At 36.2% G+C, this 23,333-nt stretch overlaps 10 protein-coding genes across 13 annotated transcripts; 5 read left to right on the top strand and 5 right to left on the bottom strand.

The window, feature by feature from the left end:
- Nucleotides 1-526: 526 nt before the first annotated feature.
- On the top strand, nucleotides 527-2,225 carry LOC108603795. Of its 2 annotated transcripts, none has more exons than XM_017992896.2 (6): nucleotides 527-567; nucleotides 1,106-1,320; nucleotides 1,385-1,496; nucleotides 1,557-1,712; nucleotides 1,769-1,942; nucleotides 2,021-2,225. In XM_017992896.2, the coding sequence occupies exons 2-6, from the start codon at nucleotides 1,114-1,116 to the stop codon at nucleotides 2,185-2,187; spliced, it is 816 nt and encodes a 271-aa protein (XP_017848385.2). In that variant the 5' UTR covers nucleotides 527-567; nucleotides 1,106-1,113; the 3' UTR covers nucleotides 2,188-2,225. The 2 variants fall into 2 exon arrangements, with proteins under 2 accessions (XP_017848385.2, XP_017848393.1); XM_017992904.2 differs by having other exon boundaries at nucleotides 2,002-2,105.
- A 1,310-nt stretch (nucleotides 2,226-3,535) lies between these two features.
- On the top strand, nucleotides 3,536-5,227 carry LOC108600030 (TBC1 domain family member 20). The gene is made up of 4 exons (XM_017987356.1): nucleotides 3,536-3,746; nucleotides 3,817-4,601; nucleotides 4,664-4,773; nucleotides 4,831-5,227. Exons 1-4 carry the CDS (start codon nucleotides 3,692-3,694, stop codon nucleotides 5,030-5,032), a joined length of 1,152 nt encoding a protein of 383 aa, XP_017842845.1. The 5' UTR covers nucleotides 3,536-3,691; the 3' UTR covers nucleotides 5,033-5,227.
- Nucleotides 5,228-5,423: 196 nt separating this feature from the next.
- LOC108604412 lies at nucleotides 5,424-6,321 on the bottom strand. Its single transcript, XM_017993882.2, has 2 exons — nucleotides 6,257-6,321; nucleotides 5,424-6,195 (listed from the first exon to the last, which is right to left on the bottom strand). Exons 1-2 carry the CDS (start codon nucleotides 6,299-6,301, stop codon nucleotides 5,695-5,697), a joined length of 546 nt encoding a protein of 181 aa, XP_017849371.2. The 5' UTR covers nucleotides 6,302-6,321; the 3' UTR covers nucleotides 5,424-5,694.
- A 154-nt stretch (nucleotides 6,322-6,475) lies between these two features.
- On the bottom strand, nucleotides 6,476-10,369 carry LOC108597959 (CG40439). 3 transcript variants are annotated; one of them, XM_017984585.2, is made up of 7 exons: nucleotides 10,256-10,362; nucleotides 8,419-9,488; nucleotides 8,242-8,358; nucleotides 7,584-8,176; nucleotides 7,080-7,523; nucleotides 6,853-7,019; nucleotides 6,476-6,783 (listed from the first exon to the last, which is right to left on the bottom strand). In XM_017984585.2, the coding sequence occupies exons 2-7, from the start codon at nucleotides 9,476-9,478 to the stop codon at nucleotides 6,513-6,515; spliced, it is 2,652 nt and encodes an 883-aa protein (XP_017840074.2). In that variant the 5' UTR covers nucleotides 9,479-9,488; nucleotides 10,256-10,362; the 3' UTR covers nucleotides 6,476-6,512. The 3 variants fall into 3 exon arrangements, with proteins under 3 accessions (XP_017840074.2, XP_017840066.2, XP_017840081.2); XM_017984577.2 differs by having other exon boundaries at nucleotides 8,242-9,488; XM_017984592.2 differs by having other exon boundaries at nucleotides 6,693-6,783; nucleotides 6,875-7,019; nucleotides 8,242-9,488; nucleotides 10,256-10,369.
- Nucleotides 10,370-11,443: 1,074 nt separating this feature from the next.
- LOC108608342 (integrator complex subunit 3 homolog) lies at nucleotides 11,444-15,783 on the bottom strand. The gene is made up of 11 exons (XM_017999686.2): nucleotides 15,538-15,783; nucleotides 14,849-15,459; nucleotides 14,148-14,781; nucleotides 13,901-14,090; nucleotides 13,616-13,833; nucleotides 12,740-13,558; nucleotides 12,286-12,443; nucleotides 12,081-12,222; nucleotides 11,893-12,018; nucleotides 11,629-11,817; nucleotides 11,444-11,572 (listed from the first exon to the last, which is right to left on the bottom strand). Exons 1-11 carry the CDS (start codon nucleotides 15,622-15,624, stop codon nucleotides 11,501-11,503), a joined length of 3,246 nt encoding a protein of 1,081 aa, XP_017855175.1. The 5' UTR covers nucleotides 15,625-15,783; the 3' UTR covers nucleotides 11,444-11,500.
- Nucleotides 12,596-18,533, top strand: LOC108608345 (mitochondrial fission 1 protein). Its single transcript, XM_017999688.2, has 7 exons — nucleotides 12,596-12,694; nucleotides 17,375-17,425; nucleotides 17,487-17,554; nucleotides 17,643-17,691; nucleotides 17,817-17,984; nucleotides 18,043-18,155; nucleotides 18,341-18,533. Exons 2-7 carry the CDS (start codon nucleotides 17,381-17,383, stop codon nucleotides 18,360-18,362), a joined length of 465 nt encoding a protein of 154 aa, XP_017855177.1. The 5' UTR covers nucleotides 12,596-12,694; nucleotides 17,375-17,380; the 3' UTR covers nucleotides 18,363-18,533.
- LOC108608344 (CG30428) lies at nucleotides 16,063-17,117 on the bottom strand. The gene is made up of 4 exons (XM_017999687.2): nucleotides 17,035-17,117; nucleotides 16,802-16,970; nucleotides 16,547-16,736; nucleotides 16,063-16,493 (listed from the first exon to the last, which is right to left on the bottom strand). Coding segments are annotated over exons 1-4 (705 nt in total). The 5' UTR covers nucleotides 17,037-17,117; the 3' UTR covers nucleotides 16,063-16,149.
- A 280-nt stretch (nucleotides 18,534-18,813) lies between the features above and the next one.
- Nucleotides 18,814-20,519, bottom strand: LOC108601155 (2-oxoisovalerate dehydrogenase subunit beta, mitochondrial). Its single transcript, XM_017989090.2, has 6 exons — nucleotides 20,194-20,519; nucleotides 20,059-20,136; nucleotides 19,741-19,987; nucleotides 19,458-19,676; nucleotides 19,306-19,398; nucleotides 18,814-19,246 (listed from the first exon to the last, which is right to left on the bottom strand). The coding sequence occupies exons 1-6, from the start codon at nucleotides 20,421-20,423 to the stop codon at nucleotides 19,019-19,021; spliced, it is 1,095 nt and encodes a 364-aa protein (XP_017844579.1). The 5' UTR covers nucleotides 20,424-20,519; the 3' UTR covers nucleotides 18,814-19,018.
- A 205-nt stretch (nucleotides 20,520-20,724) lies between these two features.
- Nucleotides 20,725-21,854, top strand: LOC108602609 (ATP-dependent (S)-NAD(P)H-hydrate dehydratase). The gene is made up of 2 exons (XM_017990750.2): nucleotides 20,725-21,084; nucleotides 21,140-21,854. Exons 1-2 carry the CDS (start codon nucleotides 21,022-21,024, stop codon nucleotides 21,713-21,715), a joined length of 639 nt encoding a protein of 212 aa, XP_017846239.2. The 5' UTR covers nucleotides 20,725-21,021; the 3' UTR covers nucleotides 21,716-21,854.
- A 224-nt stretch (nucleotides 21,855-22,078) lies between these two features.
- LOC108601546 (gamma-interferon-inducible lysosomal thiol reductase) lies at nucleotides 22,079-23,294 on the top strand. The gene is made up of 4 exons (XM_017989448.2): nucleotides 22,079-22,312; nucleotides 22,454-22,618; nucleotides 22,678-22,860; nucleotides 22,895-23,294. The coding sequence occupies exons 1-4, from the start codon at nucleotides 22,217-22,219 to the stop codon at nucleotides 23,144-23,146; spliced, it is 696 nt and encodes a 231-aa protein (XP_017844937.1). The 5' UTR covers nucleotides 22,079-22,216; the 3' UTR covers nucleotides 23,147-23,294.
- The last annotated feature ends 39 nt before the right edge of the window (nucleotides 23,295-23,333 follow it).

The following is a 23,333-nucleotide window of genomic DNA, read 5'->3' as shown; positions in this document are numbered from 1 at the left end:
CAAAGTGCAGCATTTTCACAGGCCGAGTCCTCCGCTTTCCGCTGTAAATAAAACAAATCCACTAAAACTACAATTTAACCATACAAGTGTACATACATACATACATACATGTACATATGTTGATGCATATATAATTATATTGCAATGTATACATTTAAAGTCGAGATTTCAATCAGTGAAAAGTGTATAAAAATACAAGAGTCTGCTTTGACGAAATAGAAACTTGTGCGAATAACAACAAAAATCGATACTGAATCATAATTTAAAATTCATATATAACAACTACACATGCATATGCATTAAAGCTGATGCATATTGTTTATGTATTTATGTACATATGCTTGTTAAATGAAATTTAATATGCCTTACATGTTTTAAATAACTTCGCGTTTCAGCTAAACTAGTTTAAGTTTATGAATGCACCCAACTAAGCTAAAATATACATATCTAATTCATATGCATATTATTCATATATGTAATCCCCGCTATGTGCAAAGTGATATGATATTAAGTTAACAATTAGATGACAGCTTAACGTTATTAAGGATAATCGTACTACATATAAAGGTGAGTAACATGACACATGGACACAATGTGCATATAGTAGTAGTGCCTTAGTACTTTATAGCTCTGTTTGAGCAAAAAAAAGTGTACATCTGTGTATGTACATATGTTCATTTTGGGGGTTGCTGAAGTCATACACTCCACTCAAAAGCGGCCAGTGCTAGAAAAGTAAATGCATTGCCGGAACGACCGTTAATAGATTGTGATTTAGAAAGTGTAATTAGATTTCCGTGTGTGGCGCCGGTAGCAATGCAACAATGGGTTATTAACGGTTGCTAGCAACAACCCTTATAAAAGGTATATTAATGCATATAGCGTATTTGCGTTAGTATAACTCTTTGTTGTGCGCTATTAAAACTTGTGCAACCAGATTATCCTTTATTTGGTAAATACAGACTGTAGCTGAGTCATTCAAGCTTCATACAATGGCAATCAATGGACAAGTTTTCAGCATAAGTTTGAAGATGGTTCTTTTTTAAATTTTTTTGTACCAGATTTTTATTTGACTTCATCCATATAATGTTGTCTTATTGTTTATCAGGCTAAAACATGCATTCCGTGGGCATCCACTCGGCAATGGCCATTAAGCGCCAGCGAAAGCGCCGCGATGAACAGAAGAGAGCCAGAGAGCGACGTTATAGTACCCAGAGTTCAGAAAGCGGTGAAACCTTTCATTCACCCAGTGGATCTGTGCGACGCAAATATCACCATCCACATCATGCAGTCAAGCCGGGACCAGGCATGCTGGATAGTCAGGTTAATAAGCAAGCAAATATGTCAAGTTAACTTTAGATATATGAATATTTAATATTTCTTTTAGGTCGTCACAAGTATTGGAATGCTGCACATTGGTATTGTATTTATTGTTTTTGGTGTCTTCTTATGTGGTGCTGGCATCATTCCCGATGAGGCCATGTCCTGGAACGTATTTAGTAAGAACATCTTTGTTTGAAAAAGTATATTTAAATTTAAAAAATGTTTTTTACACATAGGCTCTAGTACTGCGTGGTGGAATGAAGTAACCTGCACTGGTTTGTTTTCGTTTGGCTTGGGTTTATTTTTATTAGTTTTAAACTGCTTGATAAGTCGCAAAGAGGAAGAAGACCTCGAGGACTATGTGCAACGTCAGCTAACCAGATCGCGGTCAGGTAAGTCAACACTTCGTGTTTATTGTATTGCCATCAAGCACAACCGTATTTCGTAGGACATCGGCTTGAGCGGGATGTGGAAACAGGAGTGTTAACTACGCGTCACGCCCGCAAGGCGGTGGCTTTACAAAAAAGTGGACGCAACGGCTCCGCTTCGCCTACAGATGTTGCCGTGGTACATTGTGCTGCTACAGAGAGTATGTCAAATAGTCAGATAGTGGGACGCAATGGTTAGTTACATTTTTATTTAGTAGAGCCTTTACTAGCGAATTGAATAATATTTTTTAAGTTGTTTAAACATCTCCCAGGACTAAATAACTCCGGTGACATACTGCTTGAGAAAATTGTGGAGGAAGATGCTCCGTACATGAACGATCATAGTGCGGGCATATCGCCAATTGAAATAGAGAATGATACAAAACAACTTCTAAGAAGGGAATCAATAACAGATGCAATCAATATAACACGCATATAAAAGCCTAAGTATTTAAAGATTCTATTTTTTCAAATCAAAACAAGAAAAAAATAAAAGATATATGTTACTGTTTAAAACCAACAAATTTCCAATAGTATAAGTATATAATGTTTAGATAACAAACAAAAACAAGAAAATCCCAAAAAACAAAAAACAAATTTTTTAAAATATCTTTTTAACTATTTTATATTTAATAATTACTTATAACTATTATACCTAATTAAAAAATATACACACACATATATTTGCATCGCAATATATAATTGCATCGCAACTGACATTTACTAAGCAAACTAAAATAACATAATTGAATACAAATAAATAGACAAATTTACACACCAAATCTATGTACATAAACATGTGTATACATAAATACATACATACATAAAATTCGACTTGATGCTTTTATATTTGTGTATCAATATTATAAAAAAATAAGGATTCAATAGTGGCTAACAAAACAAGAACCTTTATTAATTATAATTAATCTACATATGAATGTATTGTAAGTGACTTAATGAATTCAGACTTACCCACAACTTATATGCTTATATTATAAAAACCAATCAATGCGTGTAATTAACTTACATATATGAACAATATTTAAAAATCACCTTGGTCGCCCCCGCTCCCGCCCTGATGATTTTATTCTAACATTTAAAGCTATAAGCATATTACCAATAAGAATCTTTAAATTTGTCCATCTTTTGGCATTTATATTTAACGAAACTATTTTCATCGATTTAAGTCGAAAATATCCAAATATTTTGTTGTGAGTATTTGATTTAAACGTATGCATAGTTGAGCTACATTTGAGCAAGAGTAATCTTTTCACTACGCTTACTCAAGATATATGTATCAACTATATACATATGTACGTATTACTTTACCACATGATCATTGGATAGTTTCCAAAACAATTCAGAAATTTTGTTTTCGAAATTCTGAACCAACAAAGTGCACAACAAAAGAACGAAGACTTTTTATAGTAACCACTCTTATTATCTGTATATACATATGTATTTATTTAGACTTAGATATACTAACAAATCTACAACTAAGCCTAATTTTTTATTACTTCAAAGCCAGAAAAATAAATTAATAAATCAATTTCAAATATAAAATGTTTGTTTGAAACACATAAGGATATGTAAAATATCCAAAACCTGCAAATTTTCCAAGTTCGTAACTTTTGTTCATAAAAATAAATTAAATTTGAATTAGTTGAATCCAGTTATATTGGATGCCAATCGGCTGTATACAGTGTCATCACAAAACCTGTCGATAACACCACAAATCGAGTACTTGCAGTCGATTAAGCACTACCTTGTTTTTCTTTTGTGTGCAGTGCAAAAATATATGTTACCTATTATTGCTGTACCAATGTTCGTTGATAAATGTGAAGAAAAAAGTTTTACTCTGTAGATACAAAGTCTATCTCAGAAAATAAAAAGATTACAATCACCCAATATTGGTACAACGCGCATAAACAACACTTTTAACGATGGGCGCTGATGACGAAGTAAAAATCGATCACCTGCCACTTAGTTTCGAAATACGTATGTATGACAAATAAAATTCGTAATTTGCTTGCCATATGTTGTTGATTATATTTGTATGTTATTGTAGCTCCCGAAAACGAAGATGAGCGCAGTAAACGCTTGGAGATTGAGGAAAAACTTCTGGAGAACCCAAACAAAAATATTCCACTGAAAGAGCTGTGCAAGTTGGCTCTTAGTGATTATGGCTTGGTAAACGATGACCTAAGACGGATTTTATGGCCACAATTAGCTGGTGTGGATGTACATAGCTTAGAGCGCGCACCCACTCTCGATGAGCTGCAAAGTCACCCGGAGTACAATCAAGTTGTGCTGGATGTGAATCGCTCACTTAAACGGTTCCCGCCGGGTATTCCCTACGAACAACGTATAGCATTGCAGGACCAGTTGACAGTGCTTATACTGCGTGTAATCAATAAGTACCCAAATTTGCGTTATTATCAAGGCTATCATGACGTGGCCGTCACATTCCTATTAGTCGCTGGGGAAGAAGTGGCATATGCCATAATGGAACAGCTGTCCACCACACATTTTTCCGAATGCATGGAGGAAACCATGGAGGCAACTCAGCGGCGGCTCATGTTTATGTGGCCTGTGGTGCAGTTTGAAAAACCTGAACTCTTTGAATTTCTGCAACGCTCATCAGTGGGCACACTTTTTGCGCTGCCTTGGTATTTAACCTGGTTTGGACACAGTCTGAACTCATACAAGGATCTAGTGCGATTGTACGATTATTTTCTAGCCTCACCCATGTACACAGCTATATTTGTAACAGCCGCTATACTATTATACCGCGCGGATGAAATAGTGAAAGAGGATTGTGATATGGCGTCTGTGCATTGCCTTCTTTCCAAGGTATTTTATTAGGCTGTAGCAAGTTGGTTATATGTAATCTTATGTAAAATCTTATTTTGTAGCTGCCAGATGATTTGCCGTTTGAAGATATTTTGAAAACGTCGAGTAAACTATATGATAAATATAGTTTGACTGTCATAGAAAAGAAAGTGGAGGAACTTATACGCTTAGAGTAAGCCAAGACCTTTAATGTTTAATAGCCGTCTTTATATTTTATTCTCATGTTTAGGAAAGAGCAGCGTCAACTGGAGGAAAAGCGAAAACGTATTTCTCGCGCAGCAGCTTCCAAACCCAGCTATAGCGCGAGTAAAACATGGTTTATGAAGATATTAACACCGAAATCAGTGATTGTGACTACGGCTATATCGATTGTTGTTGGCGTCTGTGCGTATTACTACAAGAATCAATATTTGGCACCAGGTATCAGCTGAGTAAGCGAGTATCTACAGCCATCGCTGTACTATTTTATACGCTCTGGATATGGAAATGCGCACCCAAAATGGGGCTGCCTGCTTGAAGTTTGCCTTTATTAAAAAATGTATATACCTAAGTTAAGCAAAAATACACACGAAACTCCAAAGAATTGTCTGGATAATTCGCTTATAAAATATTTTAAAATGCATAAACACAACATATGTATATTTTAAGTTTAAATGTAAATTATTTTTATAAAGTTATTTAAATGAATTTATCTTATCCTATAGTTATACATGTGTATATGACTTTGTTTCTGTTATACCATATTATTCATAAATAAATAAAAAAATCCAGCATGAATTTATCACTTTTTGAATAAAATAAACAAATGTACATAAACTTTCCTAAATTGACAAAAATATATAAGATGTAAAGTCCAATATGTAATATAAATTGGCTCAACCTCTAATAATATGCCCATTGGCGTATTAAGTTAAAGTTATGCAAAATTATAATAAATGCTACAGCTATACCTAATATTCATTATTTGTCAAATATATTAATATATCCATTTATTAAAAGGTCTACAATTCCTGTCCACAACCCACCTGAACACTCCCTAACAGCTTTAAAGTACAATACATTTTGGAAACGTCCTTGACTTGACTTAATAAATTTATTTATTTGCTAACTTGTTTGCATTAAAAACTTTTTCTAATACTTCTATAAATTCGCATAGCTTATCCAAGCTCATTTCGAAATAGAGCACATCCTGGCGTGTATTGGAACGACAATTTAAATTAACTGTAGCCACTTGGCGTACATTACTACGGTAACTGCTGTCGCCCAACAATAATCTGGTGTCCCAGGAGAAGGAGACAACTAATTTTACATTCTTCTTGAAGTATTCACATTTTCCAAGAGCATGCTCCACAGCATCCAATCTGGCTGCCAACACCAGTGGCACCAACGGCCTAAGCTCAGGGCTTAAGTAAGATAATTTTTCCGATAGCTCAGCTTCATCATTATCTGTGCAACAGTGCTTATAGTATTTAGATATAGTACGCGTTGCCAGGAGAAAGTCGTCAGGATTTTGAAATCCGTATTTGTGTGATAAACGAAGGGTTTGTTGGTCGTTAATATTGCCAATTAAAAATTCAATCGACAAATGCAGAACCTGTTGAATGCATTATACAAATTATTAATAACGATTTAACATTACTAAGTTTCAGTATTACCTCCATTAGTATTTCCTTATTATTTATGCTCTTTAAAATTTCCATAGTTATTTGTGTATTTTTGTGTCAATAAATATGCGAGATATGCGATTTTTTTAACATCAGCTGTTTGGACAACTATCGATTGCCTTGATATCGAGCAAATAATTTCGCGCACACACTGCTACTTCTTTAAAATATGCTTAGATCTAAATAAATAAAATTGTCAGTTCTCGTTTTTTAAACGTGTTTTATTTACATATTTATATTTTTGTCACTAGCTTAACATATTAGTTGCACCAAAGACTGTTTTGTGTTCTTCACTTTCATGGCTGACAAAAGGTACATTCGATACGCAGCCCTCAGGATCATCACGACAGAATAAATTATTATTCGTATCATTTAGATTGAAAGCTGAGAAGCCATCGACGACTCGTGATATTGGCAGACTATGATATTGTTCACTTTCGTTTCCAAAATGCAGACGCAGCTGATGCTGAATATTTTCCTTTTCATTGGCACGATTTCGTTGAAAGTCTTCCTCTACCCTAAAATAATAACAATTGGATTTCATTTAAAGCCGTCGTAAGTACAATTCAAATAATAAGTCAGCTTACTTTTTCAGAGCTTCCAGCTCACCTGCTAAGCTTCGTTCAATTTTGTTGGACTTTGTAGATTTCTCAATGCGCAAACTTTTCTCCAAGAGTCGCACGGGATTATTAAATGAGAATCGTTGATGGAATGGCTTTTCCTCGTCTAATTTAAAGCTCTGTTCATGCGTTGACTATGGTGTTAAAAGCATTTAAATACAATGGAGTAACCACTTTTTTTTTATGCTGCATACCTTTAATGGAAAAATTGGTGTCTCGTCTTGAAGACTTTGCGGTACATGTCGTTGTCGGCTTTTAAAATGGCGGTTTGTTTGATTTTTTGGTTGAGTGCCTGCTGAATTGTCCGTCTCAACATTTATGTGTGGTCGGGAGGAAGCAGCTGCTTGGTTATCGCTGCCCGGCAAATACATCACATGCTTGCCACCAGTCAGATATGTAATAGACTGCGGCTCAATGGACACCAGTCGCTGTTCCTTGTCAAAATAGTCCAAGTGCTTTGTTGTGTGCTTCACGCCACTGTTATTCTTATGCAACAACCAGTTGTTGGAGCCCTCGAAATTGCTTGAGTGGATCTGCCCTCGTGAGCCAGAGTTTCTTGGGCTGAAGGCAGTTGCCGAGCTATTCTTATGCGCAGTGTAGTCTGGCTTTGACTTCTGTAGGCTTTTGTAAATGCATACCTTTGTGTAAAGAGTTACATTAGCTTGACTTATGATAGCTTAGTCTAAAATTGAGCGTACATCACCAGCGTTTAACCTATCCGTGTTGCTGCGTGTATGGTTAATGTGCGCATCTCTTGGCAGCGACAGACTAAACGTATGAATGGGAAGATTTGTTGTATTGTCCTGACTTGGCTTTAGAGTCTTGCTACCATAAAAAAGAAAGCCGTCTTCACATTTCGATCTATATTCGTCAGAGCTTGAGTCATCTTGTATGAGATTGTTCAAGTGTCGATCATCCTTTTCTTCGGCAAGATCCTGTTCGGGTGTCCAGGCGGCATGTACTTGATTTGGTCTACTAAGCTGACGCGCATGAGAGATACAGCTAGGCAGTATGGGCTTTTCACTAGCTACAGTTGATTCACAGCTGTTGACAGCTGCTTGCATTTTGCGCATTTTGTCCAACCGATCTTGCTCCTCGACAAGCGAGCGCCAAGCCAGTGCGGGGCTAAAGGAAGGTGTTTCAATTTGCCGACGTGGCAATGTGGGGTGTATATGCACTAGTAGTCCATTATCATCATGACTCTCCTCTTGATTGCTGGGTTTTTTGTACTCAATGTCATAGCTAGGCATGAGTGTTAACTGGCTGACATCAACTTGTTGCTTATCATCAACTAAAGGACGACAAAATAAAATTATTAAAAAATATAGCTATAATTATGTATTAAGATTAGGCTACCAGTAAGAGCAGCAGATTGCTTGACATCTTCAGCCGGCGTTGGCATGTCCATGCCAAAATAAAATGTACGTTGCACCTTATCAGCTTGCACGGGTATAATTAGCTTTTCCACCTTTTCTTTTTGCATAAAATTGGTATTAGTACTCGTTGTTTTCAGCTTGCTTTGAACAGCATTACTTCTGATCGGCTGCTGCTCTGCATCATTTGTTGTAGTTCTTCTTAACTCACTATGTCCATGTCCAGCAGAATTTCTACTTTTTAAGAGTATGGCATCTGAGCTCTTTTCTCTACGATAGACATACTTGGGTGGCTCATTTGGGCTCCTCTGCGCATGGTTGACATTCGCAGAGTTGCGATTTTGATTGCCTCGACTAAATGTTGTATTTTGATGTTGATTTTGTGCTAATGACGATGTGTGTGGCTTAATCTTGCTCATACGATCTGAATTTTTTGCAAAATGCATAGGCTTCGGCTGATCCGCAGAGCTGGCCGTATTGCGTGGAACCTCAACATCTGTGCCTACTGATGATGAAGTGTTTCCCATGCTAGCCAATGCTGGTGCCTCGGGAGCTCTTCGTTTTTTGGTATATTTGCTCCGCTTGCTTGGCCTAGACAAGGGATCCAGCATATTTGCAGTTGATTTGGAAATATCACCTTCATTATTGAGTTTATTGATAAGCTCGGGCTCTGAATATGTATGTCTCTGCATTCGCGACAAGTTCGACTTGGTCGATTGTAAAGCTGGTTCATTGGTCTTGGCCTTAACGTAGAGCAACGTCTGTGAACGCGTAAATTCAGGATGTGCTTCCGCTTTCTTATAAAGACCATCTTTACTGGATGAAGGTTCGTTTATGAATGTTTGGGAACGTTGACTAAGTGCATTTGGACTTTTTACAAAAGAATTTTCATTTAACTTTCGTCCACTTATTGTGCCACCAGAGTTAAGTATTGCACCATTTGTTGTGGCTCGCAGATGTAGCCGCTTATCTAGTTCAGGCAGCACCTTAATTTGTCCGTCCGTTGGTAGTTTGGGCACTCTGGGTCCTGCAGATGGATATGATCTACGCCATTCTGTAGTCAAACTACGCTGCGCACCATTTGGGCTAGATCTAAAGCCAGATCTGTTTGTCTGGTACTGACGATGTAAGGTTTGTTGAAATGTTGGCTGATAGTAGGTGTTATGATCATTAATAGATCGCTCGTTATGTAAATTGTGAGCACTTCCCGAGTTTCCCATTTCAATTAATCTGTAAAAATAAACATAAGCGCATGTTAAACATATTTGTATTTAAAATTTACAACACCGAATTCTTTTGTATTTTAAGCATTAATGAAGGTCATATTATGTAGGTTAGATCAAGTACTTCTCACGTTATAGTTGTTGCATTAAAATATCACGCAAGCTTAAGCTCTTCTTTGCCAGATACAATCTTGTGTGTGTGTCTTGTACATTCCAAAGCTCAAATGCAAATGCAAGCAGTGAACGACTTCGAAATACCCACATCTTGTTTTCTAAATATACGCATTTAACTAACTTGTACATACATACATATGTACAATTTACTTGCATATTGCCACTGGAAAATAATCAGGGAAAGTTCCCTCTTAGCGCGGATGCTTTTTTTAGTTAGCCCCTTTACTTATTTTCAAAACGAGAACATATTTAAATTAATTTACACCTGGTCGCAATAATAAACATTCTTTATACACTCTAATACATTTATAATGTACATACTACTTGTTTGTATGTACTTAGTAAATCAAGAGAAATGCCTTAACCGACCTGCCAACACCACAAACAACAATGCGAATTGAAATTGAAATGTATAAATTACAATGTCTTTAGCGCTCACAAACACACGTACACACGATAAATAATATTTTGTGAGATTTATTTTGATAGACACGAGTTGTATTAATTTGAATACATGCATATTTAAGTATAGCTTGAATGCAATATGCCCATACATACATATGTATGAATAACTTTCTTTTTTCACAGAAAAAATATTACCATTTCTTTCTTTATTTTGAGATGCCATTCGGTACACAAGTTTGTTTTGATTGAAGATATTTGCAGAAATTGTTCAAGAGTTATGCATACAGCTATATGCATTTGTATGTACACAACTACTTGTTCTTGTTTTTTATTTGTTTTTAATATGTTCACAGCTGAACATTTATGTTCTGTTTATTCTTTGCAGTTTTTGCAAAATACAAGTTTTCGTTTTCTTTTAGTCGTTTACTTGACTGCGCAGCACAGACACGAAAGACCGCAATCCGCGCTTAACGCTTTCACAACAACGACGATCTTGGTAGTGGCCAACTTGACTACCTTCGTCAGTGAGAGTACGAAGAGAAAGATAGACTGACAGACTGAGAGCGCGTGAGAGTAAGAGCGAGTATCAAAAGCTTTGCTCTCAATTACCAACAACAACCAACTACCTAATTGTGTACATGTACTATGTATGTATGTATGTGTATGTATGTATGAGAATTTACCTGTTCTTTTTCATTCATTATCGTGAATTCGCTGAGCGGGTTTTGAACAATCTAATGCGTGGTTGTTGTTTTGCTTCTTGTTTTGTTTGCAATGTGCTCGTTTCAAAGAAATTATTCTGTACATATTGTGTACTTACATATCACACACATACATACATAATATGCTTGTTAATGTATGTATGTGTGCATGTACATATGTTTGAAGTTAGGTCTATTTTAGTAGGCCAATTATTCTTGCTATTGATGCGTTTGAGACTCGTTGAAATACCTAGCACACCGAAATCTACAGTTAAGAAAACATAGCTTCATTCTGCTTGTCCAAGTAGCTCTTGAGATATATTTCCATTTACGAAAGCTGACCCAGAAGCTATCCAAAGTTATCTAGGTATCTTGGCCACATAAAGAGTTCGAATGCCTTTTAATGTTAACTGCACTTAATTATACCCATAGAAGAGCTTAAAAATTAAATTTTGACAATGCTACTAATTGAGAAAATAAAGTCAATAAATCATTTGACCAATAAATTTATTTAGGCAAATAATTTTGTATACATTAGGCACATATTTTGTTGAATAAGTTTCTTTTATTTTTATTAAAAATAAAAAAATATAACGTTACAATTTCAACATTCAAAAATTCTACAATTGGTTTTACTAATTATAAATTGATAAAATCTTAAACCATTTTGAACTTAAGCATTTTCGTCCAAAAACTCATATTCATGTTTTATATTATTTATGAAATCAAAGTAACACTGTCAGTCGGAATCATTGACTGCTTTTTTTCTCTTCTTTGCTGCCTGTGTTACTTTTAGTTTTGACCAATCCTCCTAAAATATAAAACATAGATAGTATATTGTAACAAATACACATTGACCAACGTTACCTCACTAGAGTTTTCATCAGATGAAAATATTATTTTCACCGCATCCGAATTCTTTTTATTCCCCGCACTGTGGTTATTTGAGTCCTTTTTCCCAACCGGTTGTTTACGACCACGCCCACTGCCGCCTCGACGACCAACGGCTGTGGTTTCATCTTCCGCAGCCAAGGAAAACAGATCACTGAATTGTTTCTGTGCAAAGGAAAATAAATAAATATGTAATATAATACGTTACTTTCAAATTATAATTGTGAATTAAACAAATACCTTTGTGCTTTCATTACTATGTGAATATGCCGATTGTAACGCTCGCTGCATTGGCTCATGAACGAAAAGTCCTGTGCCGGAACCATGCCTGCAGCTTCTTCTGTAATGCTCTAAATGGTTTAATACCTGCAAAAGAATTGATTGTTGAAATTAAATAATAAACAATAATGAGCAATAATGAGCCGTACATTTTCAGCGGATGGTGTGCTGCTGGCAGCGGAAGTACTTTTGGACCGCTTTCGTTTGTTGGGAGACGAACTGGGATATTTTGATGTGAGTAGGGATGCAAGCAGCTCGGAAAGCTTCTCTTCCCATCGCTGATACCAAAACCTAAATCCAAAAGTTACACATTTAATAAGTAATGTATTTAAAAAATACAAACTCAATATTAACCTTAAAGCAGAGGTAACAAAAGAATCCCCTCTAGACTTGGCGTCCCGACTAAGCAATAGTCTAATTATTTCATTTGTTGGCTCCTCATTTTTTAATAGTAACAGCAAGTGGCCTAGCGCTTCTGGATGATTAGCAGCTTCAAGTTCCGGTAGTAGATCCTTAATAAAAACAAAAGACAATTACAAAATGGTTGATCAAAGTGCATCGTTTGATATTTGTTATCGAAAGTTGTTTTAAATAATGACAGTTAAAAGTTGACATCACTGATTTTGACATTTAATTGACGTTTGACAATTGCATACACATTTGTTTTTTTTTCCAAGCGATGAGAGAGGAAAGTTTTTATTAAATGTGAAAATGTTGTCAAGTGAAACATAAATGCATCAAATGTTAGATTGGCTTGTAACTGGTAAGTAAAATTTTCATTTATTACATATAGTTTTTGAGAATTTACCTGTATACACTTGAGGGGCACATCATGCGCCTGAATTAGTTGCCAAAGACAAACTTGTTCAAATGTCTCATACTCTAGACTATCTCGAATACATTCAATCAGACCGTCATGCTTAAGCATTGTCAGTTTGCCTTGAGCCACCGAATACATAATGTCGCGCAGATTTTTGGCATCAATGCAACGCAAAGTAATACGCAAAAGTTCCATGTTATTAATCGCAATAGATTTGAATTCTCGATAGATGTCGGGCAGAAGCCATAAGTAAAAGGATGTGTTCTGCTTTTCAAGTAAATCAAGGTCTCGCGCCAGGCAAGTGCCAACTTTTTCATCCATCGCTTCACAAATTTGTCTATAGACTGCCGTTTTGAACTGATATGATTGCTGCGCATTTTTACGAGTCTGCAGCTTACAATGAATCTTCATGAAGTAGAGCAACAGATAGCCAGTTTCAGTTAAACGATCGCATATCTCGGATAGTAGCGTTTGGAAAGGCTTTTTACTCTTGTCCTCGTTCTCGTAGAGAAACCGAAATAAACCGTATAGCGGATAACTAATGCTCTTTGCCAAAAATTTCTCCTCTGTTTTGCTTTCCGAGAATACATTCTGTTGTGGCAATGTTTCGCGTAGAATCAGTACCGTATTTGAGATCACATAATTGAGCTGAGCTTCGTCTAAAGCTGAGGCAGGTAGTGGGCGAAAGTCTTTCAAAAACGCTTCCCATGTAAAGGAGTTACGTTTGGTAACAAATGTTTCGAATGATTCCGATATTGCTACTGGCAGATCCAATTTCTCCGGCACTGGTTTCTCTTTAAGACGCACCTGGAGAGTAATAATTTTGTAATAACAATTGAATAATAGCTTCACATCTGTACTAACTTTGGAAAGTGGCAGGTCATCATCGTCATCTGTGTTCTCATCATTCTTGTTGCCTCTACCTATATTCTCAGCATTCTCTTCGTCGCTAAATACCGCATCGGTGTCCCGTTCTGTGCTCTCTATTGGCGTAACTGCTAATTTGTTGTCTTCATCTACTAATAGGCCAGATATGTTGGCACTGCTGTGAACAAAGCCTATACCACCAATATCTGTATTTTCTGTTAACAAATAATTTTTATAAGTCTGCCATCGTATTTGCTTATTTTTACTGTTATGTACACTCACCGCTCTGCATCATACGCTGGTCAGACTCTTTCTTGAAGATTGGCGCTTGTATAGAATGTGTCGCTGGATACATGGGCTGTGGCATATTAGCGACGGGTGTCACAAATTCTCTGAAATTTTCGCGTATTAAATTGCGTAACTCACGATCAAGTTTTGGCGATTCGAATAGAGGTTGTAGGTTTGGAATGACCTTAAGAAAAAATCGTAAATAAAATATAAGTTCAACTTAACTTTCGTTTTCAATTACCTGTTTATCGAGTATCAACTTGAGAGAATTGTATACGCCCAGACGTATTTTATCCTCGCTCTTTAAATGAAAATTTTTTGTAATGCGACAAAGGAAATCAAGCAGCGTACTGCTAACGAATGGATGATTTCTGATCGAGTGGTACATTACTAAAATGCCCGGCTCAATGTTCATAATGTTGTCTTTGGCAGGATCAAAAAATAGCCAGTCGTAGAACAGCGAGAGCTTGGCATTTGCCGAAGCAATTGGATTTGTGCATGATGATATTAGCCAACCGATAATTGCCCAGCGTGGTATAATATCGGAGCAAAGCATATCATTTGTGGGATGAATTACATTTATAATAAAACGAATAAGGTCCGAGCGAAGACTATGTGATTCGGGTGTAGCAAAATATTTGTCCTGAAACCAATCTTGGTATCGTTTCTGGTTACCAAATTTAACATTTGATGCCAGAAAATGCAACTTTCGTTCCATTTCGGGTAGCAAACGACACTGCAGAAACCTACGACTGGTGCGTATTTGCAATAAATGCCAAATTCCATTAAATGTTGGATGTAAGCTTTTCGGATTATAAAGTATATCACGCCATAAGTGCTCGAACTCCGGAATGCGAGCCACATTCTGCAGCAAGCTAATGGTAATAAAATTTTGAATGAATTATTAACAATAAATATAATTTTAGTTAGGTCTCAACTCACCGCACAAAGTCTCTGCCAAGCGGTATAATATCATGAAAACGATCCCTTATTAGCGATATTGTAAACTTAACTTCCTTTTGACGTAATGCTATTAAGGCGGGATTCGCATGATCTTCGATGAGTCGTACGAAATTGTATACTGCGGACTGCACAAGAAATGGAATGGTTTCCAGCCAAGGCTTGTACTCTATGAAAATATCCAAAAGGCTCTCAACCAGATAGAGATTTCTATGAGAGACATCACCCCCACCCGCTTGCCGCAGGCAATTCCAAATCACGTTCTCCACATTGATTACTTGATGCTTTACAAATTCACGTACTACCCAGATTAGTTGCCGCCGTGCAACTTCCGTGAGTTTTGCGTACTTCTCTGCAATCAATAGAGAGAGATTTGACACAGTTGCGTTCATACCATCTCTGGACACAAGCGTTATGTCTCGATATGTCTTGGGTGCCATTGCCGGCTCAGTAAGCATTATGTACAAGAATCCAACTGATATCTCATCGTGCTGTTTCTCCTTGCAAACAAACTGTGAGAGCATCTCGTGCATTTCCTTATCACTGAGGCCCGCAATTTGTTGCTGCAGATTAGCGTGCGACCGTTCAAATTTCTAAAATTAACACAAAACAAAAAAACAAAAGTGATTGTTAGTCAATCATCAGTAGATCGGGCATGAATAGTTAGCCACCTCTTCAACGTCATCTTTGCAGTCGACAGGAGTGCAGACAAACAACTTTGAGACGTGAAATGCGCTTTTCTGTGGCTGTTGCTCCATTTGCGCGTGTTGTGCTTTGATGCTTTGTTTGAGTATTGCTCTGCTTTGACTGATTGGCCTTTACTTCTTGTATAATTTCATAATCATGTAAAAACAGTAACGAAAATAATGGACAACTTAATTTGTACAACGGCATTCAATAAACCATTACTATTTCGCGATTTCTGTTTTGGTTTGTAGACAGAAAAAATATGGTTGCCTAAAATAGGACTGCCAACCTTTTTTTATTTGCATTTAGTTAATAAAGAACGCAGCGTTGCCACACTTGCCAAACATAAAATGAACTAGCGGAGCCATTACACCTATTTAAATTATTTAAATGTATATTGTTTCTATAATTATAATTTTATATGTCTTGCTTGTTTTAGCTAATCGTGACTGCACAAATATAATAATAAATAGAAGTAACAGGTTAAATAATTTGTGATATGTTTATAAACAATTTTTATGTAGGGACACACAAGTATGCATTCATTCACATAAGCTAAAAACACAATTGTTACGCAGAGCCTTTTTGAGCAATATTCATTTTTTATCCGTTAGCTTGGAAAGGTATTTTTGAAAAACGTTTGTAAATCTTTTCCTTTCGTCTATTTGTTGTTGCATCATGTCAATTAAATTAGCACCCATAGCCAACATTAATTCGGCATTGGAACGATTTTGCTTGTTAAGTTCCCGTAGCTCTTCTACAATATCGGTAAGAACTGTCTTATCAAAGTCGTCAGGTCGGTCATCAATGCTTCTAAAGCTACTTGTGCTGTTGCTTCTACTGCTACCAACAGACACAACCGTCGATATTTCAGCGTCGTTCTGTTCTTTGGGTTCTTCTAATTTAGACTTATTTGGTGGAGGTTCAATGTCTTCCCATTCTAAAAGGATAGAGTGCACTAGGTATTGTAATTTAATAGGCACTGAAACTTACCATCCTGTTCATTTTCTGATGTGCTGGGTTGTTCAATGGACACATATTGGCTAGCTTCAAATGATTCATCCATTAAATCTGCTATCATAGCAACTGAATTATCAGCAAGTTTCAATGGTAATTTCGATCTTGTATGCATTTTGTTGTAAACAATCTTCTTTCGTACGCTAGTTTTCCAGTCTTTCCATACCTTTTTTTTGAAAATAATGTTTACATATTAAACAGAACTAAATTAAACGTATTTGTTCTTAATACCCTACGCCATTCAGGACCAGATTTAGTCGGTGGCCCAACCCTGTTAAGTTTCGCGGCAAGATCTATCCACAATGCTTTGGACGATGCACCTCTGATTTTACTGATATCTCCATGCTTCTTCATAAAAGCAAGCAGTGTATTATCCTGAACTGTATTTCTGTGCTTTCTCCTAAAAATAAAATTAAGTACCTTTTTAATAACAACATTATTCAGATAACACAAATTTTGTTTACATTTTGTACGCGGTGCTAATGTCTTCTTTTTCTGTCTATTACCCATTCGCTACGAAATTTCAAAGTTGCTCGCTTAGTATCACACATAATTATAGCCGATAGTTTTAATCAAGCTACGGAACTTGAAATATACACATTCTAACGAATGCTATTGCACATTATTTGTCATTTAATTATATGAAATGAAAATAATTTAATATCTTATCTCAACTGATATCCAAAGTTAATTACTATCGATTACGCCACTGATACCATCGATACGTAACATTGTTTTGCATCTCTACGTTTTTTTTATTCCTAAACAATATACGTACTTTTTTGTTGTGAAATACACATATAGAAAACAATGGAAGATTTGCTAAACGAAGTTGTGCCACAGGAGGATTTAGAGGTAAACTCTTCTAATATATTTGTATAAAACATAACTTTAAATAAATTATTTATCATTGTAGAGGTTTGAACGAAAATATCATCACGAACTTGAGCTAGATGGAGAGGTCACAACAGAGACAAAATTTGAGTATGTACCACGTAGATACATGTTTAATATATTATTCATTAAGCAAAAATAAGTATGCATTTATTTATAAAGGCTTTTGTTTATATAGATACGCATTTTGTTTGGTACGGAGTCGTTACACAAATGACATTAGAAAGGTGAGTCATTATATGTGTAGTGCACACTGTGTACATAAAATTATTAATTAGTGTACCCATTTGTGTTACAAAAGTGCTTTGTGAGTATTTGCCAAAACTAAAAATATATACATATATTAATCCAGGGGATAATGATTTTGGAGGAGCTAGCACGTGTACATCCTGATGGACGTCGTGATTACATATATTATCTTGCTTTTGGAAATGCGCGTATCAAAAGTTATTCAGAGGGTTTGAAATACTGCAGAGCTTTTCTTGAAATCGAGTCAAATGACCAAGTGCGCTCGTTAGAGGTATTTATTCATTTAATAATTAGCTTGATTATATCCCCATGGGCTTTCTTAATTTTAGGAATATATTAAAAAGCAAAGCGATAAAGAGGTGGCAAAGGGGATGGCAGTTGCAGGAGGTGCTGCTCTTGTATTTGGAGGAATTCTGGGACTTGGAATAGCGTTGGCCAGAAAGTAAACTATTACATTTGATTTAAAAACACACAACCATTATCCATACCATACCCTTGTTTCGAAACATGTGATTCTGTATATTCATACATTAATTATAACTATCATAAAATAAATTTTAGTTGTAATCATATCTATTTCAAATTAAATTGTTATTACAATAATTTATCTTTAAACTTTTCTTGTAGTAAACAAAAGCGCGAAAAATAGTGTAAAAACGCTGCGATAAAATAGAGTTCTTTGTGGCAGCCAATTTCCTTCCGAATTATACACATCTATCTACATATGTACTTCACGATGCGGACATGGGTTAGGAAAATTGCAGCCCATTACGAAATATCCATTTTATTCCAGAATTTTATAAATATGTTTTTTCTTGTAATTAAACATATAAATATATATCTATAGCTTAGAAGTAATTGTTATATTCATATTATATGTATTTTAAAAGTGATACACACTGGTCATCACCAAAGATCTTTATGCAATAAATCCAATGTTTGTTATTCTCAACTCAATCAACAAATTTTTCTAGGGGATTTCCCAAGCTTAGATTAGGCTAAAATTAGAGAAAAGTTTTATCAGGGGACTCCACTTTAAACAGCATTCAAAACACCATTCCAAAAAAAGGTACACATTTTTATAATCTTAAAAACCCTTTTATATTGCGTAGTTTCAAACACAACATGTTTACAATGTACATATTTACAATGTCATACATACATACGTACATACAAAACAATGTAAATTATTCACTAAAAACTTAATATTTTTCAACAACCGTTATATACAATAACGAATAATTAAAAACACAAATTGTAAATAAATGCATCCGTTTCAAATAGATTAGTTTGTAGATCGTTGGATTAATAATTCACGATCTCCTTGACGGCAGATAGACAGCGATGCTTGTCGGGGAGATAGAATGGCTCAAATACATGAGGGAAAGGAGTGTCCCAACCAGTCACACGCTTTACAGGGGCCTCTAGGCGAAGGAAACATTTTTCTTGAATGTAAGCTGCCAACTCTGATCCAAATCCTTGTGTAAAAGGTGCTTCATGAGCAATTACAACTCGGCCGGTTTTGCTGGCTGACTAAAAGTAAATTGCAAATAAGATTAAAATATAATTACTTAATTAATTTCATAGCTTACATTGCACACAGTATGGGTGTCCCAAGGTAAAATTGATACGAGGTCAATGACTTCACAATCAACGTTCAATTGTTTCTTCGCTAAATCAGCAACCTTTCAAATTACTAAAATCATTAAACCGTCAATTTTTTCTAAACTATATATGAGCTTACTTCCAATAGCACATGAATTTGAGTACCCCATCCAATAAGCGTGACATCCTTTCCTTCACGCAATACTTCCGCCTTGCCCAATTCTTCCGTATAAGATGCAGTTGGCACTTCTTCTACCGCAGCACGATAGAGTGTTTTGGGTTCAAACATTATGCAAGGATTGGGATCACGTATGCAGGCCAGCAACAATCCCTTAGCCTTGATGGGTCCACGAGGTATCTAAAAAATATTGAAATATATATTATATATTCTATAATTTAATTAAATAAATTAATAGCTGTACCACAACACGTAGCCCTGGTGTATGCGCAAAATAGGCTTCGGGGCTCTGCGAATGATACAAAGCACCATGTCCAACAGCCCCACAAGGAACTCGGAACGTTAGGGAGCCGCAGTCAAAAAGGCCGCCACTTCTATATCTATATTTGGCGGCTTCATTAACGATCTGATCAAAGCTCGGAAATATATAGTCGGCAAATTGAATTTCAGCTATTGCGGTAGCTCCAGTATTAGCTACGCCAATTGCAAAACTGTGCGTGAATATAAAATCAAATTATATAAATATAGATCATTAGATTTCACATATTTAATGTGTACCTACCCTGCAATACCTTGCTCACAAAGAGGGGTATTAAAAACACGATCGTTTCCATGCTTATCTCTTAGGTTCATAGAGCATCTATTAAAGTGGATATAATTATAGGTCTTGCTTAGTCAGAAAGATTGTTAAGCTTACCGGAAAACACCTCCAAAGCCGACATCTTCGCCAAAGAGAAGCGCGGACTTATCTTGCTCTAGTGCCAAGTCCATAGCATTATTTATGGCTTGGAACATGTTCATCTTTTGCACCTCACCAGATCCCTTTGAGAACTTTGTTGGATAATAAGTAAAATGCGATCGTGTCAATGCTGGGGCACTGGACTTGATAGCGCCCAAAAGTCCCCGAGCTAAAGTTGACACCTTCATGCTTAAATTTTATGCTTATCAAAAGGATATGGAATCAAAATAGTTGCGCAACAGGTGTATTGTATACACGTTTGTGTCAATGAATTTTGCCAACGATCATATGTCTACAGAGTTGCCAGACCTCATAATAAGGAAAGTTATCGTTAAAGTTATTAGATGCCTGCACTTACATCTATAAAAATATTTTACATTTTAAATTATTTATTTTAATTAAGGAAAGTATGTGAACCAAAAGTTAGCGAGCAACCCTAACAGCATAAGCGCAGTTCACAAAAATCGATAATCGATAATAATAAAAGAAAAGTGCAACTTGCAGCAAAATATTTACAAAATGTCCAAGATCATAGAAATTCCTGTGCACACACAAAAGCTGCTCAAATTATTTAAATCAATTGTGCCAAAACTAACAAGTGGAAAGTACAAAGGACAATATGGACGCGTTGGCGTTATAGGAGGCTCCTTAGAGTACCACAGGGGCTCCATATTTTGCGGCTATGACTGCCAATGAACGGTCGGGGCGGACTTATCGCACATTTTCTGTCATACCGAGGCTGCTTCAGTGATTAAGTCCTACAGTCCCGACTTGATTGTACACCCAATGCTAGACCGCACTGATGCCTTAGAGCAAATAAAGCCCTGGCTAGAACGCCTGCACGTTGTTGTAAGAAGAGAGTCTAAGGAATGAATTTAAAATGGTAATTACGTTTTGCTTTTAGGTTGTTGGCCCAGGTCTGGGAAGGGATCCAAAAATCTTAAACACAGCTTCTGAATTAATTAAATTATGTTTGGAAGCTGATAAGCCTCTTGTGATAGACGCGGATGGTTTGTTCATACTTAACGAAAATATTGAATTAGTTTGTGGCAAACGGAACGTTATATTAACGCCGAACGCCATTGAATTTGAGAGATTGTTTGGCAAAGACATGCCAGCAGCTCGACGAAAGATGTGCATGCTTGGTGATGGTGTTTTAGTGCTCGAAAAGGGAGCTCGTGATAAAATTCACATTCCGCACACAAATGAAATATACGCCATGCCTGCTGGAGGATCAGGAAGACGCTGTGGTGGTCAAGGAGACTTGTTAAGTGGATCCTTGGCAACGTTCTTTTTTTGGTCGTTGCAGTCCAATCAACCAAATCCTGCCTATTTATCAGCCTGCGTCTCAAGTTATTTTGTTAAACAATTAAACTATGCTGCATTTCAAAAGTTTGGACGTAGCTTGGTAGCAAGTGACATGCTCAACGAGATTTCATCAGTATTTAAAACTGAGCTGGAAAGAACTGATAACGAATAGTCTGAAAATAAGCAGTTCAAATTAATGAGGATGCGTTACATCAAAAATGATATACAGATATAAGAAAGTCTAGTCTAAAATATAAGCAACTGTTATTGATTTTAATGTTCAGGAGATTTACATAAATGACAATATAATATTACCGTCTTTTAGATTTCAATTGTTACAAATAAAACCATTTTCTTCAAATACCCAAAAACATATTTACATTTTGCAAAACGACTCTTTTACATTAAAGATTTCTTAAGCGAGCTTTTTTAACTGTAGCGCCAATTAAGAGTATTGTAATAGTAATATGGCAACACTGGTAAAATACCGAATACTAACAATTGATACATTTGGTCACACCTGCGTATGCTGCTACTGCCGACGTTATTGCATTTTCTTCATTTATTATTTTTTATGCACCTATTTAGTATTTGTAAGGTGTTTGATGTGCTGTCGGTTAGCTTTTGTATTGCAAGCACTGCACAAGTTGGTGAACTTTAATGAATGTTATAAATGAAAGCGGCACGCAAACGAATTGTGATATTTATATTATTAATAGTCACAGTGGGTCTTTTGATACGAATTGTGTTGATTAATAATCTCTTGACGGTAAGTGGCCATATCATGATTTGCTTCCTTAATGTAACTGTAAGCAATTGATAAGAGTCACAGTTAAGTGTCGCAACAGCGCAACTAATTTGTAATTACCACAAAATATTCAATACGTTATTTTTATATCTGCACTTCTAGGATGAAGTGCAGCTCCGCAAGTCAGACGTTTCACTCCCTGTTTTAGTAACGGTTTACTATGAAGCACTATGTCCAGATTCCAAATTTTTTATTACGAAGCAATTGCTGACAACGTACAAAGTGGCGGCACCGATTATGGAGGTGCAGCTGGTGCCCTACGGCAAGGTAAATATTTACAATTCCCATATTTCAATTGTACTGTATTTTGTCTTTATTTATATAAGGCACAAACAACGACAGATGCAGATGGCAAATATATATTCAATTGCCAGCATGGAGAGACTGAATGTGCAGGAAATATCTACCATGCCTGTGTGGCGGAAATTGTTGAAGATCCGCTCATACGTTTGGAAATTGTTAACTGCATGATACGAGACAACCGCAATCCCAAAGAGGCTATGCACAAGGTACATCTAGTTCAATGTGCTTCTCTATTTGCAGTGCGCCAAGCAGAATAGCATTGAAAATATTGATCTGATACAAAAGTGCTATGATAGCGACCATGGCGCTGAGCTATTAAAACTGAATGGCGATGCTACCCATGCGTTGCGACCAGCAGTTACATTTATTCCGACTGTCACGTTGGATGGTTCCCAAGGCAAGCAGGCTTCCATTTTAAAAGATCTGCTGGCAGAGGTATGCAAGTTGGCTGGAAACACGGAACAGACGCAGCGAATTTGCAACAAGTCTTAGCTTAACAAACACTGATAGCCGCTATTCGAACATTCCGTCAATTTGCATTGATTGATGTGTATATATGATAATTTACAAACCCCAGCGTCTTCACAAATAGCTTCTTTGTCATTGTCATTTTGTTTGCTGTAAAATGTTTTATTATTGTTTGTTAGTTTAGATAAAAAAGCTTTGTATATTATATAAT

The sequence above is a fragment of the Drosophila busckii genome, chromosome 2L, assembly GCF_011750605.1.
Source record: "Drosophila busckii strain San Diego stock center, stock number 13000-0081.31 chromosome 2L, ASM1175060v1, whole genome shotgun sequence".
In the NCBI taxonomy this organism is placed as follows: Eukaryota; Metazoa; Arthropoda; class Insecta; order Diptera; family Drosophilidae; genus Drosophila; species Drosophila busckii.
The sequence above is the reverse complement of the archived record's forward strand: the minus strand, read 5'-3'. Positions and strand labels throughout refer to the sequence as shown.

What these genes read in the sequence shown, in the direction of transcription:
- LOC108608342 (XM_017999686.2), bottom strand. Translation starts at nt 15,624, where the DNA reads ATGGAGCAACAGCCACAGAAAAGCGCATTTCACGTCTCAAAGTTGTTT. An exon ending in CTTGGCAGAGACTTTGTGCG is followed by an intron (nt 14,782 to 14,848) that starts GTGAGTTGAGAC and finishes TATTACCATTAG; the next exon opens with CTTGCTGCAGAATGTGGCTC. An exon ending in ATGACCTGCCACTTTCCAAA is followed by an intron (nt 13,559 to 13,615) that starts GTTAGTACAGAT and finishes ATTACTCTCCAG; the next exon opens with GTGCGTCTTAAAGAGAAACC.
- LOC108601546 (XM_017989448.2), top strand. Translation starts at nt 22,217, where the DNA reads ATGAAAGCGGCACGCAAACGAATTGTGATATTTATATTATTAATAGTC. An exon ending in TGATTAATAATCTCTTGACG is followed by an intron (nt 22,313 to 22,453) that starts GTAAGTGGCCAT and finishes CTGCACTTCTAG; the next exon opens with GATGAAGTGCAGCTCCGCAA. An exon ending in CCAAAGAGGCTATGCACAAG is followed by an intron (nt 22,861 to 22,894) that starts GTACATCTAGTT and finishes CTCTATTTGCAG; the next exon opens with TGCGCCAAGCAGAATAGCAT.
- LOC108602609 (XM_017990750.2), top strand. Translation starts at nt 21,022, where the DNA reads ATGCTAGACCGCACTGATGCCTTAGAGCAAATAAAGCCCTGGCTAGAA. An exon ending in TAGAACGCCTGCACGTTGTT is followed by an intron (nt 21,085 to 21,139) that starts GTAAGAAGAGAG and finishes TTTTGCTTTTAG; the next exon opens with GTTGTTGGCCCAGGTCTGGG.
- LOC108608345 (XM_017999688.2), top strand. Translation starts at nt 17,381, where the DNA reads ATGGAAGATTTGCTAAACGAAGTTGTGCCACAGGAGGATTTAGAG. An exon ending in TGCCACAGGAGGATTTAGAG is followed by an intron (nt 17,426 to 17,486) that starts GTAAACTCTTCT and finishes TTATCATTGTAG; the next exon opens with AGGTTTGAACGAAAATATCA. An exon ending in ACAACAGAGACAAAATTTGA is followed by an intron (nt 17,555 to 17,642) that starts GTATGTACCACG and finishes TTGTTTATATAG; the next exon opens with ATACGCATTTTGTTTGGTAC.
- LOC108601155 (XM_017989090.2), bottom strand. Translation starts at nt 20,423, where the DNA reads ATGAAGGTGTCAACTTTAGCTCGGGGACTTTTGGGCGCTATCAAGTCC. An exon ending in GGCTTTGGAGGTGTTTTCCG is followed by an intron (nt 20,137 to 20,193) that starts GTAAGCTTAACA and finishes CCACTTTAATAG; the next exon opens with ATGCTCTATGAACCTAAGAG. An exon ending in TGTGAGCAAGGTATTGCAGG is followed by an intron (nt 19,988 to 20,058) that starts GTAGGTACACAT and finishes ATTCACGCACAG; the next exon opens with TTTTGCAATTGGCGTAGCTA.
- LOC108608344 (XM_017999687.2), bottom strand. An exon ending in CTGGTCCTGAATGGCGTAGG is followed by an intron (nt 16,737 to 16,801) that starts GTATTAAGAACA and finishes TTCAAAAAAAAG; the next exon opens with GTATGGAAAGACTGGAAAAC. An exon ending in ATCAGAAAATGAACAGGATG is followed by an intron (nt 16,494 to 16,546) that starts GTAAGTTTCAGT and finishes CTATCCTTTTAG; the next exon opens with AATGGGAAGACATTGAACCT.
- LOC108604412 (XM_017993882.2), bottom strand. Translation starts at nt 6,301, where the DNA reads ATGGAAATTTTAAAGAGCATAAATAATAAGGAAATACTAATGGAG. An exon ending in ATAAGGAAATACTAATGGAG is followed by an intron (nt 6,196 to 6,256) that starts GTAATACTGAAA and finishes TGCATTCAACAG; the next exon opens with GTTCTGCATTTGTCGATTGA.
- LOC108600030 (XM_017987356.1), top strand. Translation starts at nt 3,692, where the DNA reads ATGGGCGCTGATGACGAAGTAAAAATCGATCACCTGCCACTTAGTTTC. An exon ending in GCCACTTAGTTTCGAAATAC is followed by an intron (nt 3,747 to 3,816) that starts GTATGTATGACA and finishes ATGTTATTGTAG; the next exon opens with CTCCCGAAAACGAAGATGAG. An exon ending in GAGGAACTTATACGCTTAGA is followed by an intron (nt 4,774 to 4,830) that starts GTAAGCCAAGAC and finishes TCTCATGTTTAG; the next exon opens with GAAAGAGCAGCGTCAACTGG.
- LOC108603795 (XM_017992896.2), top strand. Translation starts at nt 1,114, where the DNA reads ATGCATTCCGTGGGCATCCACTCGGCAATGGCCATTAAGCGCCAGCGA. An exon ending in GCTAACCAGATCGCGGTCAG is followed by an intron (nt 1,713 to 1,768) that starts GTAAGTCAACAC and finishes CGTATTTCGTAG; the next exon opens with GACATCGGCTTGAGCGGGAT. An exon ending in TCAGATAGTGGGACGCAATG is followed by an intron (nt 1,943 to 2,020) that starts GTTAGTTACATT and finishes AACATCTCCCAG; the next exon opens with GACTAAATAACTCCGGTGAC.
- LOC108597959 (XM_017984577.2), bottom strand. Translation starts at nt 9,478, where the DNA reads ATGGGAAACTCGGGAAGTGCTCACAATTTACATAACGAGCGATCTATT. An exon ending in ATAGGTTAAACGCTGGTGAT is followed by an intron (nt 7,524 to 7,583) that starts GTACGCTCAATT and finishes CTTTACACAAAG; the next exon opens with GTATGCATTTACAAAAGCCT. An exon ending in CACCAATTTTTCCATTAAAG is followed by an intron (nt 7,020 to 7,079) that starts GTATGCAGCATA and finishes TTAACACCATAG; the next exon opens with TCAACGCATGAACAGAGCTT.